We start from the raw sequence: 14,192 nt of genomic DNA on the forward strand, positions 1-14,192 counted from the left end.
AACCACACTATTCTTTCTGTCAGTGTAAACAAGTAATAGAACAATTCGATTTTCCTCTCTATCCACTCTAAATCATATATGTTCCTTTGTGTAACAACAAACCAACCAAATCGCATAATATGATTAATACATAATGAGTCTGATTCTACTGTCACTTACCACTTTCACTCCGGTGAAACTTCATTGGAGTTATTGCATATAATTACTTCAATCCACATAAGTGATCTTAAAAACCATAATCCAAACTTTGTATTTACAAATCAAGGTACACATTGTAAACCATTATGTACATTGACTTTACATTGGGTATATTATGAAACTCCACACGTCATTGTTTCCATAGTAACTACTCAATTTCAGAAAGAGAAAGTGGAGTGACATTAAGATTTATCAAAAAGTGAAAGAAATAAAATGGATAAAATAGACCATAAAGTCAGCATTTGGTGGTGTGGGGGTTTATTGCCAGTAGTTAGGATTATCTGCCTAAGTCATTGTTGGGCCATTCCTGAGTGATTTGGTCACTCCTAAAAGTTATTGCAATAGAAACCTTCGAATACATCACACTATCTTGCATTCTGTTGCATAAATTAATTCAGATTGTTTTTCATCTGGTGAAAATACACATTATAAAAGCAAGCTTTATGATGCATAGGAAAGGTAAGTGACCTGGCAATGGCATGACAGGAAATGTGTAACAGAGTTGGGAATTAGTTCTCCTGGATCCTATTCCTGTGCCTTAACCTTAAGACTATTCATCTGTTCTTCTCGTGTACAGTGTATGGGTGAAATTCACTCTTGTGCAGAGAGTCAGCTCAAGGCCTATGCACCATTTAAACCCTCAAAAAAGATTGTAAGTGGTTCATAGGGCTTGTTTAAGGCTTCTGCACAGGGGTAAATTTCACCCTATTTAAGTAACTTTCATTTACACAAATAATGCTTACTAATGTATGTCCTTGCACTGCAAAATTTATACAATAGTGTTGCACACCATATAATGAAACCGTGAGATTAAATCAGAGAGAGAGGTATTTTCCTCAAACACATTGTATCAAATTTCAGATTCAGTTCTCTGCAAATCTAAAACAGTCGAAATACAATGGTGTTCTTATCTACAGCAAAAGCTTTTCCATTTCTTTGAAGTCAGATTGAAATTAATAATTGCCCTGGAGGAAAGAATGTATCTTTCCAACTAATTATCTGTATTGCAAACACAGTTCGATGTTAAAATGAATAAGATGCTGATAAACTGAAATGGCAGACATTCAATCATTTTGAATTATACCTTGCTGCCTTCCCACCCCATCACTGTTATCCATTCTTAAATTTGTTTCTTAGATCATCTTCCATTGGACTTTAATACACGTTTATCTTAAATCGACTTTTTCTGTTTGTATCTTCTTTCTTAGAGGATCACGTATTATTAGCTACTGTGGTATACATTTATGTTAGGTTTTAAATGTAAGTAATAAGCCATGCTGTCTTGGGCCTTACTGTTGATTCTTTGAGTGCACTGTGAGTTGTGAGATCAAAGGCCAGCTGTCTTCAGTTGCTCAAGAAGTGCACCAGTGATCCAGAAATGTGAACACAGAAAAAAAAATCTGTTTGTGATCTTAGTAGGATTCTTTTATATTTTTAATTTGATATCTAAATGTTTAACAAAAATATCAGGCTCCATATTCTGCACAAATATACCCTTGTTCTCAAAATAGCTCACAAAATACAGTACAAGGGAAAGAGTAATTAATAGAGAAAAAGTTCTAAACAACTTACCTGTGCTATTTTTGGGTTATATTCACCGGTACAGCCCAGCTGCTTTGTGGTACTCTCCTGTGGCAAAGCAGTCTTATATCTAATGTAACCAGACAGCTGACAGAAACCTTGGGAGGCATAGAGAGAGCCTCCACAGCAGCTCTGAGGCTGTCCCCTCTCTTGGCCTTCAGTGCAGGCATATAACTAAGGCAAAGAGGTTTGGCCAAAATGTCCATGTACCTGGTTGATCCTGGGCTGCTGGCATAGCCCCTTGGGAATGAGGGCAGCTGGTGCAAGATTAGAGCAGCCTGCTTTTAAAAAATATGTCGATGTGGATGTCAACAATCTCTCCCATGTTTGATCTGTTCTTACTTTCATTCAATATTTGTGTAATATTATTGAAAAACTTGTAATAAAACCGCTCTCACAATAAATGGGTAACTCAGGTTTCCTTGACCCTTCTTAGTCTGAGTTCCAAGATGCTTATGGCACAGAGACAGCTTTTGCTGAATGATGGTCTGCTCGTGGAGATTCATGAAGACCAGATGCCCATGTATCTATTAGTTCGATCAGGTGCCTTCAATACAGTTTATTGCACACCCTAGTGGGAGTAAACAGAGCTGTACTTGTGAATGTCACAATTTCATTTTTTAAAAGGTGTAGTAGTGTATACCTTTGCCTATCAACAGAAAATAGAAATTCTTTCTGTACATGCACACTGTATTAACCAATCAGTAGAAAAAGATCTTTTGTCAGAAGCTCCTGGCTTTGGACTAGGATTCAAAGGACCAATATATATATATATATATATATATATATATATATATATATATATATTTACAAGAAGCAAAAGGTGTCTCTTTAAACTATTTTGGGCAACACAGACAATCTTTCCACATTCTTTCTCTGAATCTATAACCAAGTGTTCTCAGTCTCATTCTCAGAAATATGAATTGTGATGTGGTAGCCATAATGCTGTGAGAATATACTTTTGTTCAAGAGTGTCAGAAATAGGAATAAAGCAGCTCACTTAATTGTTCTGCATGACTGTTGTAATGTTCCTTTTAGTGGATTTCCCCTCCCCCCTCCTATTGTTCTAATGTTTTAGCGGAATTTTTTTTTTTCCAACAGAGACTACCCACTTTAGGAGTTTCAATCCCTGAGGTGTGTAACATAGAGGTGTCCACATATACATAAGTGTAAAAGGATCTTGATATTGCAACATTCTTCTTGCGATAAAGTGCATTTTGGGGCTGGCCTAGTGGTTTTGTGGTGGAGGTCTACATTTTGTGGTGGAGGTCAGTTGAAAAGCCCTATTTCAGTTTTCAGGTTCTTTCTCTCTTATCTGGAGGCAGTGCTTCATAGTACTCAACAGTGACTCCCTGGAGTGATATTGAGTGATCCAAGTTCCATCCTATCTAACAGCCAAGGGATAGTGTGACAAAGTGGGAAATGTGAGGGGGAGAAAAAGGGGTATGAAAGATGGGAAAATGTGTAGAATTAGAATACTCACTTGGTGTAACAAGGGTTGTTTTGAATGTTATCAACCTGAAGAATGGACAGAAGAGCAGAACAATTTCATTCTGTAAGCCATCAAAATGTACATTAACTTTTCAAAGTGCTACATTGAGTAACTCTCACTCAACTTCACCCATGTCCATCAGACAAAATAATTTACAGCTACATCATTCATGCAATAAAAAAAAATCATTGAATAGAACATAGTTCTAGTATAAATGTCTCCCATCTTGAAAATAAATGTCTGCATTTTGCAAGTTCATTTATTTTAAGCATCGGCTTTGCCTAACATTAATTTAGAAGTTGTGCACCATTGTTCAGAAATGTTTTTATTAAATTGTTATTATCTCTTTAAATTGCCATTTTTAGTTTCTGATAAAACCTTGGATATCATAGTAACATCCCAATTCTTGAAAACTTTCCCCTTTTAATTGTAATTAGAAAGGAACCTTCATTTAGATTTTCTTCGATAGAAGTATACAAAACATCAGTGCTAGAGAATCTGAGAGAAGATTTTTTGGCCACAAAATGTAAATTTCTTTCTGTATTTGTATTAATGCAAATATACAGTAAACAGTCAAGATGTCGATCATAGTATACATGTATCTGTACTATGGGCCAGATCCTTGTTGGTGCAATGCACGTAAAAAACCTGTGCCTAGCAGCAGGAGTGTGGAATAGAAGGTGGACAGTCCCTTATCTGCCCCTTCAAAACATTACAGAGAGGACACTCTTCTGGCCCGCCCATGACATACTCTGGTGTCCTATATGTACCTAAGATAGATGGCAGGAAGTACAGATATTGCTGAGTATAGGCTAGTGTATGTGCCAGACCAAAATAAGGCAATTCATGATCCAAAGCACACTGCAACACTCCATTAACTCTGGTTCTGCCACTCCATCCCTGCCCCAGCAACGTGACCCCGCCATCTGTTGGAAAAGTGACAGCAGGTGCCTCATAATACAGAAACACTGTTTCGGTTCTGTACATTTGAGATGTTTAGAGTTGCAGTTGGGATTGATGGATGTATTGCAACACCATTTTTGAAGCAGGCATTAGATTCACTGCGGCAGTCCCTTGGGGAAAGTCCTGTAGAAGTTAATACAGAATAAATATACATTTTTAGAAATCCCTGTAAAACAATAGATTATAGTAGATAATGTCTGTTCTGTAGATTTTCATAACATCTAATGGAATTCTATAGCAGGAATATAATTTTTCAGTTATACTCTATAGGGTATAGATATGCTATAGGAAACTCCTATATTTCTGTTAAAGCCTGTAGGATTTTTCTGTTTCCAGTGTATGGAGAAATCTTACAGTATAACTGTGCAGGAGAAGCTTTCTTGTTCAGTTAGGCAAATTGTTGTCTAAACCAGACTACAAGTAATACAAGCTGGATAAAGGATATTGCTGGAAATGGAAGCATCAGCCATAGTGCCAAGTGAGGGGCTTTGCTGTTATCTGGGTCTCACGCTGGGATTAAAAAAAACAACAACAACTGTGCTTGAGGTAATCATCACTTGCTGCTTCTAGTTTGTGAATGATCAATAACAGCAGATTTGGGTATTGTGGTAAACATCGCTTTTGTGAAGACTATTCTCAGCAATGTAAAAATACTACTTCTCTGAGAAACAGCATGGTGTAAAAAGAGATTTTTAACAGCACATATTAGGAATAGACCTATTTTTTAAATAATTTATTTTTTCTCTGTTAAAATTATTTCCCCCTTTATATGTTGGATTTTACCCCTTTCCCTTATCTTCAGTGTTGTTCAATCTGACACTGTTTAGAGTTTGAATTCTCCCCAATTCCCTGACTTCTGTCCTTAAACCATTTTTGTATATCAGCCACACATGATTTGAGCTTTGAAAATACTTCAACATCAATAGCCATATTTGATCTTTTGCACCAAGGTATTACAAAATCCTACTTAACTCATGTATTTTCTCTTCATGTAGCTCTTATTAATTTTTGAGTGATTAATCTTGCTGATAATAATTATTTCCAAAGTTGTTTAGAATGTTTCTTGTTGTGCGGAATTTGTTTTAATATTTGAAATCGTCTCTCTTCGCTCATAGCACTACCAGATTCCCCATTTAAAAATACTAGAGTGAGTGGCACAGTGGATTTGTGCAAGGCATATCTGAGTTTAACTCTTGTGTTAGATAAAAAATGAAAATCCGATTGGTTGTCTCATCCTGGTCCCAATTTGTAAAAATCATAAAAGCCATGCACTATTGACAGTCTCGGGGCAACACAGAGAATGTGTGTGTTTTGCAGATCAGTGCTGAGATGCATTGCCAACGCTGTTCAGGTAAGCTTGTACAATGCCTGGCCAACACTGTTAATCTGTCCCTTGACTAAGCATTACATGTACTTTGATATTTAAAACAACTAAGTTACATGCCAGATTCTTGGGCCCTGTGAAGGGGCATGTCCTCACACTGGTATGGAGGAGACTAACAAGCTCTTCAGGGCATGTTCCACACTAACAAGATGTACCGTGAAGGCTTGTTCAGTCTGCAGGAGCAGGAGATTAAAAGGAGGAATTTACCACTGGAAGGGGTAGTTAACAGGAAGAAGGCTGCTCCACCCAGAGACTGAGGGTAACAGAGGTAGTCCAGCAGAGTAGGAAACCGTTCTGATTGACAGCAAAGCAATATGTCCCAGGAAGAGGGGTAGAAAGTAAACCCCATGAAGGGGTAATAGACTCTGGGAGACTAAGCCCTTAGAGCTGGATATCCAGGGGCTGTCTGAGAGACTAGCCCTCTTTCCAGACAGATCCTCCTTTCTCACAAGGGGAAGGGAAGAGGAGGAGCCAATCCTTCATCCCTATGCAATTGCCTCAGAAAGCTTCCCCAAGTGCTAGAGGGTAAAGAATGGACAGTGGGACCTGGGGGAGGAAGCGGGGGGCAGTCCAGGGAGCCCCTTCCCAGCCCACTATAATCCTATTGTACTGGTACAGAAGTGAAAAGCATCCAAAAGACCAACTTAACTGTCTTCTTGAAGGTTCTTACTGTGCAGGGAAAATATCCAGCAAGTATAGAGTGCCATATCTGTTCTGTGCTATACACCCGTAGGCTCCTATTGGAGGTCAGAGTGCTACTGTCCTTCAGCAATCCCTGGCTGCTGAAAGGGTCTCTTTGTGGCCATAAGCAGCCAGGTACAACTTAGGGCATCAAGAGGCAACTAGGAGCATTAATTTCTGCCAGGGCAAGAATGACCCCTGCCCAGACCCTGATTTGGGGAACACAATGATAGTATAAAGCCTCTGCTGCCCCCCAGTAAACCCCAATAGCAATAGTTCTGTTCAGGCATTGTACTAAGTCGAATGCCTGTCAGCTATGCCAGAGAATCTGTGTCAAAATCTCTTACTAATTAGTTTAAACTTCTTTAGAAAGAATGGGATAAAATAATTGCAGTGAAACCCCATTGGCTTTGCTGCAAGTACTCCAGGGATTGATTTGCCCCAGTATGTAACATAAGCTGTGGCATTTAATACATTGCTTATTGAGCACAGTTGGGGGGAGTGGGGGAGTGGCACAAAAGTGCCCTTCATGTGGTTTCCTGCTGAAGTAGTTCTGTGCCAGTCTAATCCCCTGGCTAGTTTAAAGCCCCTTTGTATGTCTGGAGTGATATAAAATTAATAGAGCACAGCCCAGGATTGGGGATACAGGTTTTACGTAATCAAGATCTTCCATATAATTTTGCATTGTATTTTGTGGACATGTGAAAAAGGACATGATGGATCTATTTTATAAATAGAGTAATAAATGAATAATACAGAGAACAAGTAGAATTCTCCCTCTTTTTAATTTTAAAGGTATCGCAAAGTTTGGTGAAACTAGTTGATAACAGTTGAAAGTCTGGTTGTCAAATCTCACAGTATTTCTCTTTCTACAGAGTTGTATCTTCTCTGTCTTTCACACACCCATATGCCCTGTGCATCAATATTATCAGAAGTTGCCAACCTCTTAGAAGTCTGATGTAGGTTAGCTGTGCTCTCTGTATATTGTTTCCCTATTCCACAAAATGTATCTTTTCTAAAAGAAAATATTTCTCTTAAATCTATATAGTCAATTTATTACAGTACCTGAAAGTATGAGTATATTTTGCCAGTGCCCAATGAAAGTGCTCTTAAAAAACTGTCTGTCCTGCATCAGAAACAGTTTTATAGAGATTAGTGATCTGTTAAAGAATTTCATTTTAAATTATTAGGAATTTATGTGATTAGCTTCCATGTTAGAGAACCTAGACCTGGCAGATGGGGATAATACAATATCAGATTATCTTTCACACCATTGCATTTCTTTTGTGATTGGACAGTTGTCATCTATCTATTGCCTAGCCTCTGTGGCACGTCTAGGCACATAAATAGATGTTGTGTGAAGTAGACAAACGTCACGTAGTGACTTGACTGAGGTCTCATTTTCACTAATGTAAGATCTGAATCTTTGCCTCTAGTGGAAAAGCTCGTACGCGGCTCCACTTTGTCAGCTAAAGTAAACTTGTATTCCATGTTAAAATGCCCTTTTATACTTTTCTTCTAGGAAAGACAGGCAACTGTGAAAAAGGAAAAGAGCTGTCCCCAGCAAATGAACAAATTGGGAGAACGGACTAAGATGCAAAGAGCAAATTCTGTCACTGTAGATGGACAAGGACTTCAGGTGTGATTGTTGTGGGTTTGTTGTTTTGTTTTGTTTTTTATATGGGTATTTATAGATTAAGAGAAGAAAACACACTGAGCAACCTTAAAAAGGAACCATTTCCTACAGTACGATATGAATATTTCCAATACTTCTAAGTATTAGAAAATACTACAGTTTACCTTACAATAATGTAAATGTTTCCTTCTCTAAGAATGTCATCTGTGCAGGATTCTCACTCCTGGTTCTCAGCTCTCTAGAATGAGACTGGTGGAACTTCCGAAACTCTTAAATTATTTTTAGCCACAAAAATGTACCAGTAACGGGCCAAAGCATGATTCAGGCCCTTCAACAGCTGATTGTACAGCTTATGTTGTCCATGCTTTGTAGATAACACTAAGTTCTGTGTTTCCATTAATCTGATAAATGGTGAAGGTACTCCATTTTTATTTATTTTGTAAAGCACCATGCACACATATTCATATATATTTAGGTCAGAAGGGACCATTATGATCATCTAGTCTGACCTCCTGCACAAGGCAGGCCACAGAATTTCACCCACCACTCCTGCAAAAAACCTCACACCTATATCTGTGCTATTGAAGTCCTCTAATCATAGTTTAAAGACTTCAAGGAGCAGAGAATCCTCCATATGGAACTATATGAACAATAATAGAGTAATACCTTGTTTCTTACCAGGATTCAAGCTTGGTTGAAGGCAAGATTCCTGAGGCTTTGTCCATATGAGCCTGAGTTTATAGTAGTAGGTTAGGGAAACAACCAGAAGATTTGGCAAAAGTGATATCTATGCCTTTGGTTGAGGGAGTTTGCCTGCATTTTGTAAGACAGATTCAAAGCTTGGTGGATTTATTGGATTCTTTACTACTTTAGGATGCCCTGCTAGTGCTAGTGATGAAAAGTACTTTTCTTATTTGTTTGGCCCGGAAGCTGTTTCTTGGAATCTACGTGACCCAAATAGCCCATTAGGGTGTTTCCATTGGAATTTTCAGAAGCACTCAGGTGCAGTTTCAGGTGCTGGTTTAACTTTTAAAGTCTTAAATGGCTTGGATCATCCTGTGTACTTCAAAGTCCCCCTTTTTCCTCATGTGATGCTGCAGCAGTTGGCAGTAAAATGACTGTACCTACTTGGGCAAGGAATCTGGGTGAAGCCAAGTAGAGACAACTGTGATGTCTATACACCAGTGTAAGGAACCTGGGTAACAAAATGCGGGAACTAGAACTACTGGTGCAGGAAGTAAAACTAGATATTATAGGGCGAATGGAAACACAGTGGAATAGTAGTCATACCTGGAATACAGGTACTGACAGGTATGTGCTGCAGAGATAAAGATGGTGGAGTAGTATTGTATACTAATGGTGAGGTAGACTGTAAAGAAATTAGAATTGGTGTAAGGGATATAATGAAATCTGTTTGAGTCAAATCACTCTGGGGAAGAAAGGCAACAGTGGGATATAGTGCTTGGGGTCTGCTACAGACCTCCAGGATCTGATTTGGGTAAGGACAGAGACTTCTTTAATATTTTTAATGAAATAAATACTACTGGAAATTGTGTGGTCATGGGAGACTTTAATATCCCAGATATAGACTGGAGGACAAGTGCTACTAATAATGATAGAGCCCAGATATTCCTGGATGTGATAGCCAACAGATTTCTTCACCAAATAGTCACTGAACCAACAAGAGGGAATGCTATTTTAAATTTAGTATTGGTAAGTAGCGAGAATTACTTAAAGGGCAACCTTGGTTTGAGTGATCATGACTTAATGCACTGTAAGCTAAAATTACATCTGCAATTAGGGGCCTTGCTTTTAAAAGGGCAATTTAAAAAAAAAATTAAGGGAATTAGGGAAGTTAACTGGACTGAAGTCAAGGTACTGAATGTGGACAAAGCTTGGAATTACTTTAAGACAAACTTGCAGAAACTGTCTAGAGCCTTCATCCCAAGCAAGGGGAAAAATTTGTAGGGAAGAGTTGCAGACCAAACTGGATAAACAAGCTTCTCAAACAAAATATTAAGAGAAAGCAGAAAGCCTACAAGGGATGGAAGAAGAGATGGATCATAAAGGAAAGCTACTTACTGGAGGTCAGAAAGTGTAGGGGAAAAGTGAGAACTGCCAAAAGCCAAGCAGAGTTGGACTTTGCAAAGGAAATTAAAACCAACGATAAAAGGTACTTTAGCCATAGGAAGAAAACAAGGAAAGAAGTGGAACCACTATGGACAGAGGGTGGGGTGGAGATTAAAGATAATATAGGTATGGTCCAACACCTAACCGAATACTTTGCCTCAGTTTTTAATAAGAATAATGAGGAGTTTTGGGGGGGGGGCAGTAGCAAGTGGCTAATGGGAATGAGGATATGGAAGTAGAAATCACTACACCTGAGGCGGAAGTCAAACAGCTTAATGGGACCAAATCAGGGGCCTGGATAATCTTCATCCAAGAATATTAAAAAGGAACTGGCACATGAAATTGCAAATCCAATAGCAAGGATTTTTAATAAATCTGTAAACTCGGAGGTTGTGACTTGAAAATTGCAAATATAGTACCTATATTTAAGAAAGGAAGAAAAAGCGATCCAGAAAACTACAGTCCTATTAGTTTGACTTCAATTGTATGCAACATCTTGGAACAAATGTTGAAAGAGAAAGTAGTTAAGGACACAGAGGTAAATGGTAATTGGGATAAAATACAACATGGTTTTACATGACCTTACAAAAGGTCAGGCCAGGACAACCCCAATCTCTCTTTTTTTTAGAAGATAAGCTGATTTTCTAGACAAAGGAAATGCATTAGATCTAATCTACTTGGATTTCTAGTAAGGCATTTGATACAGTTCCACATGGGAAATTATTAGTTAAATTGGAGAAGGTGGGGATAAACATACAAATCGAAAGGTAGGTAAGGAACTGGTTAAAGGGAAGACTACAATGGGTCATACTGAAAGGGGAACTGTCAGGCTGGATGGAGGCTACTAGTGGAGATCAGTCTTGGAACCAATCTTATTTAACATTTTCATTAATGACCTTGGCACAAAAAGTTGGAGTGTGCTAATAAAATTTGCAGATGTCACAAACAAAGGTGTTACCAATACAGAAAAGGATGAGAATATCACACATGATTATTTGGATGACATTTAAAACTGGAGTAGAAATGGGATGAAATTTACTAGTGCAAAATGCAAGGTCATGCATTTAGGGATTAACAATAAGAATTTTTGCGACAAGCTTCGGACATATCAGTTGGAAGTAACAGAGCAGGAGAAAGACCTTGTCAATCACAGGATGACTCTGAACTGCCAGTATGATGTGGGCCTGAAAAAAGGCTAATGAAATACTCGGATGCATCAGGAGAGGTATTTCCAGTAGAGAAGTGTTATTACCATTGTACAAAGGCCCTAGCCTCAGTGATGTTTCACTCCATATTCTTTATGAAAATATGCTTATGATATGAATATGACATAACTGAGATATAGTTTATGCAAGATGGCTCATGTAAGATATCATTAGAAAGGTTATGATTGACTGAATGTAATTATCCAGTTTGTATGCCTGTGTGTGTTACTTTGGGAGTCAACCCCAACTAGCCCTTCAGGTACAACAGTGGAAAAGCCAGACAGGACTAATGGGCCATTAGCAGAGAAAATGGACTGTGAAAGAGCTTAAACAATGAGGAGACCTTGTGGCATCTTAGAGACTAACAAATTTATTTGGGTATAAGCTTTCATGGGCTATAACCCACTTCATCAGATGCATGGAGTGAAAAATACAGTAGGCAGGTATAAATACATAGCACATGAAAAGATGGGAGTTGCCTTACGAATTGGGGGGTCAGTGCTAATGAGGCCAATTCAATCAGGGTGGATGTGACCCATTCCCAATAGTTGACAAGAAGGTGTGAGTATCAATAGAGGGGAAATTACTTTTTGTAGTGACCCAGCCACTTTATTCAGGCCTAATTTGATGGTGTCACATTTTCAAATTAATTCCAGTTCTACAGTTTCTCACTGGAGTCTGTTTTTGGAATTTTTTGCTGTTAAGAATGGCTACTTTTAAGTCTGTTATTGAGTGTCCAGGGAGATTGAAGTGCTTGCCTACTGGTTTTTGAATGTTACAATGCTTGATGTCTGATTCGTGCCCATTTATTGTCAAGAATTGTAAGGGTTGAACCCAAGCTGGAAGAGCATCTAGCTTGTGAGTAATAATACCTGAGGTCTCAAGAGGGAGACCAGTGCAGTTGCCTTTCAAGACTTTCTGTAATCTGCCTGCAACAATATGTAGGATGAGAAATACTATTTGTAACCAATTTCTTTAGTGAAACTGGCTTAGTTTGCGTGTTTGGTTTCATTTGCTTAGTAATCTGATCTGTTCTGTATGCTACCCCTTTTACCACTTAAAATCTGCCTTTTATAGTTAATAAAATTTGTTTTGTTTATTATTAAACCCAGTTTGTGTAATTTCTAACTGGGTGGGGGAGGAGGGAAGAGGCGGATTTTATAATATATCTTTGGGTCTGCACTCCAACGGAGGTGAACACCTGTGTGCTGGGGCCAAGTCCCCTTAAGTTGAGCCTTCCCAGAACTGATCTCAATGTCTGTTTCATTCTGCAGTTGGGTGTAGCCCTGCCTGTGTGTGTGCTGGAGGAGGCTTAATAGCCTGACTCAGCAAGACAGGTAAAAAGGGTGCCCAAACTGGCATAAGAATTGGGCTCAGTGGTATGTCAGCACATCAGGTGGCATCCTAAGGAGTCCAACCTGTCACAGCCTCGTCTGGAATACTGTGTGCAGTTCTAGTCTCCCGTGTTTAAGAAAGATGAATTCAAACTGGAACAGGTGCAGGGAAGGGCTACTAGGATGACTAGGAAAATGGAGAACCTACCTTATGAGAGGAGATTTAAGGAGCTTGGCTTTTTTATCCTAAGAAAATAAAGGCTGAGGGGAGATACGATTTCTCTCTATAAATACATCAGAGGGATAAACGCCAGGAAGGGAGCGGAGTCATTTAAGTTAAGGGTCAATGTTGGCACAAAAGCAAATGGATATAAACTGGCCATCAATATGTTTAGGTTTGAAATTAGACACAGGTTTCTAACCATCAGGGGAGTGAAGTTCTGGAACAGCTTTTGAAGGGATGTAGTGGGGGCAAAAACCTAATGTGTGTCAATAGTGAACTTGGTATGTTTGTGGAGGGGATGGTGATGATGAGCTTGCCTAAAATGCCATATGGTCCATCCACGACTGCTATTAGCAAATACCTCCAATGGCTGGAGATAGAATACAGTATGGGGCGGGCTCTGAGTTAGTACAGAGAATTCTTTCTCAGGTTTCTGACTGGTGGGTCTCACCCATCTGCTCAGGGTCTAACTGGTCGCCATATATGGAGTCAGGAAAGAATTTTCTCCCAGGTCAGAGTGGCAGAGACCCTGGGAGGTTTTCACTTTCCTCTGCAGCATGGGGCACAGGTCACTCGCTGGTTTGAACCAGAGTAAATGATGCACTCTATAACTTGAAGTCATTAAATAAAGATTTGAAGACTTCAGTAACTCAGGCAGAGGTTATAGGTTTATTACAGGGTGGATGGGTGAGGTTCTGTGGTCTGTGGTGTGTCGGAGGTCAGACTAGATGATCATGATGGTTCTTTTGGTTGTAAAGTCTATGGGTCTGTGAGATTCTCCAGATCTGTGAGGGTTTTAGTTTTTGAACTTATTTTATAGTTCTTCCTAACAACATTTATATAAGGACTCAGATTTGGTTAATAAATTCAGTAAATATAGTAAATTGTCCATTCATATTGGTGTCCTAATTTTCTGTATAAGACACTCTGATGCTAAATTTTTGTAGTTACGATTAATGTGTATTTTTACTACTTAATTACACAGTAAAATAACAAATGCTTATACTTTGTTGGATCAATAATAATCCAAGACAAAATTTTTGTTTTATAATGTTGCCATCTCCCTATAAAATATATAAACTGCCATCAGTAATTTACTCAAAACAGGTGTTCAGGCAGTTTAACTTGGAAGACAAATATTTGGATCAGAAAACTTAATAATTGGCACTTATTTACTGTTTTATAGTCTCAAAACACTATATAAACATTAACAGATCCTCACAACATTTCTGTGAGATTGGTAGTGTGGTCCTCATTGTAAAGAGATGTCTGGTCTTCTATTGAAAACAATGGCAAGACTTCTGTTGCAGGATTGGGCCCAGATAATTTGAGTGACCTGTTCTATGACTTCAGGAAGGCCTTCTT

General features: G+C 38.6%; 1 protein-coding gene across 10 annotated transcripts in view; it reads left to right on the forward strand.

Moving 5' to 3' along the window:
* The window catches only part of DGKB (diacylglycerol kinase beta), a 521,988-nt gene that overhangs the window by 212,458 nt on the left and 295,338 nt on the right, over window positions 1-14,192 (forward strand). For all 10 annotated transcript variants that reach the window (XM_048838274.2, XM_048838272.2, XM_075125825.1 and 7 more), the window contains one exon: window positions 7,822-7,938. In XM_048838274.2, the coding sequence (XP_048694231.2) occupies window positions 7,822-7,938 (117 nt within the window). The remainder of the gene's footprint in view (window positions 1-7,821; window positions 7,939-14,192) is intronic.

Source organism: Caretta caretta, chromosome 2 (genome assembly GCF_965140235.1).
Source record: "Caretta caretta isolate rCarCar2 chromosome 2, rCarCar1.hap1, whole genome shotgun sequence".
Classification (NCBI taxonomy): domain Eukaryota; kingdom Metazoa; phylum Chordata; order Testudines; family Cheloniidae; genus Caretta; species Caretta caretta.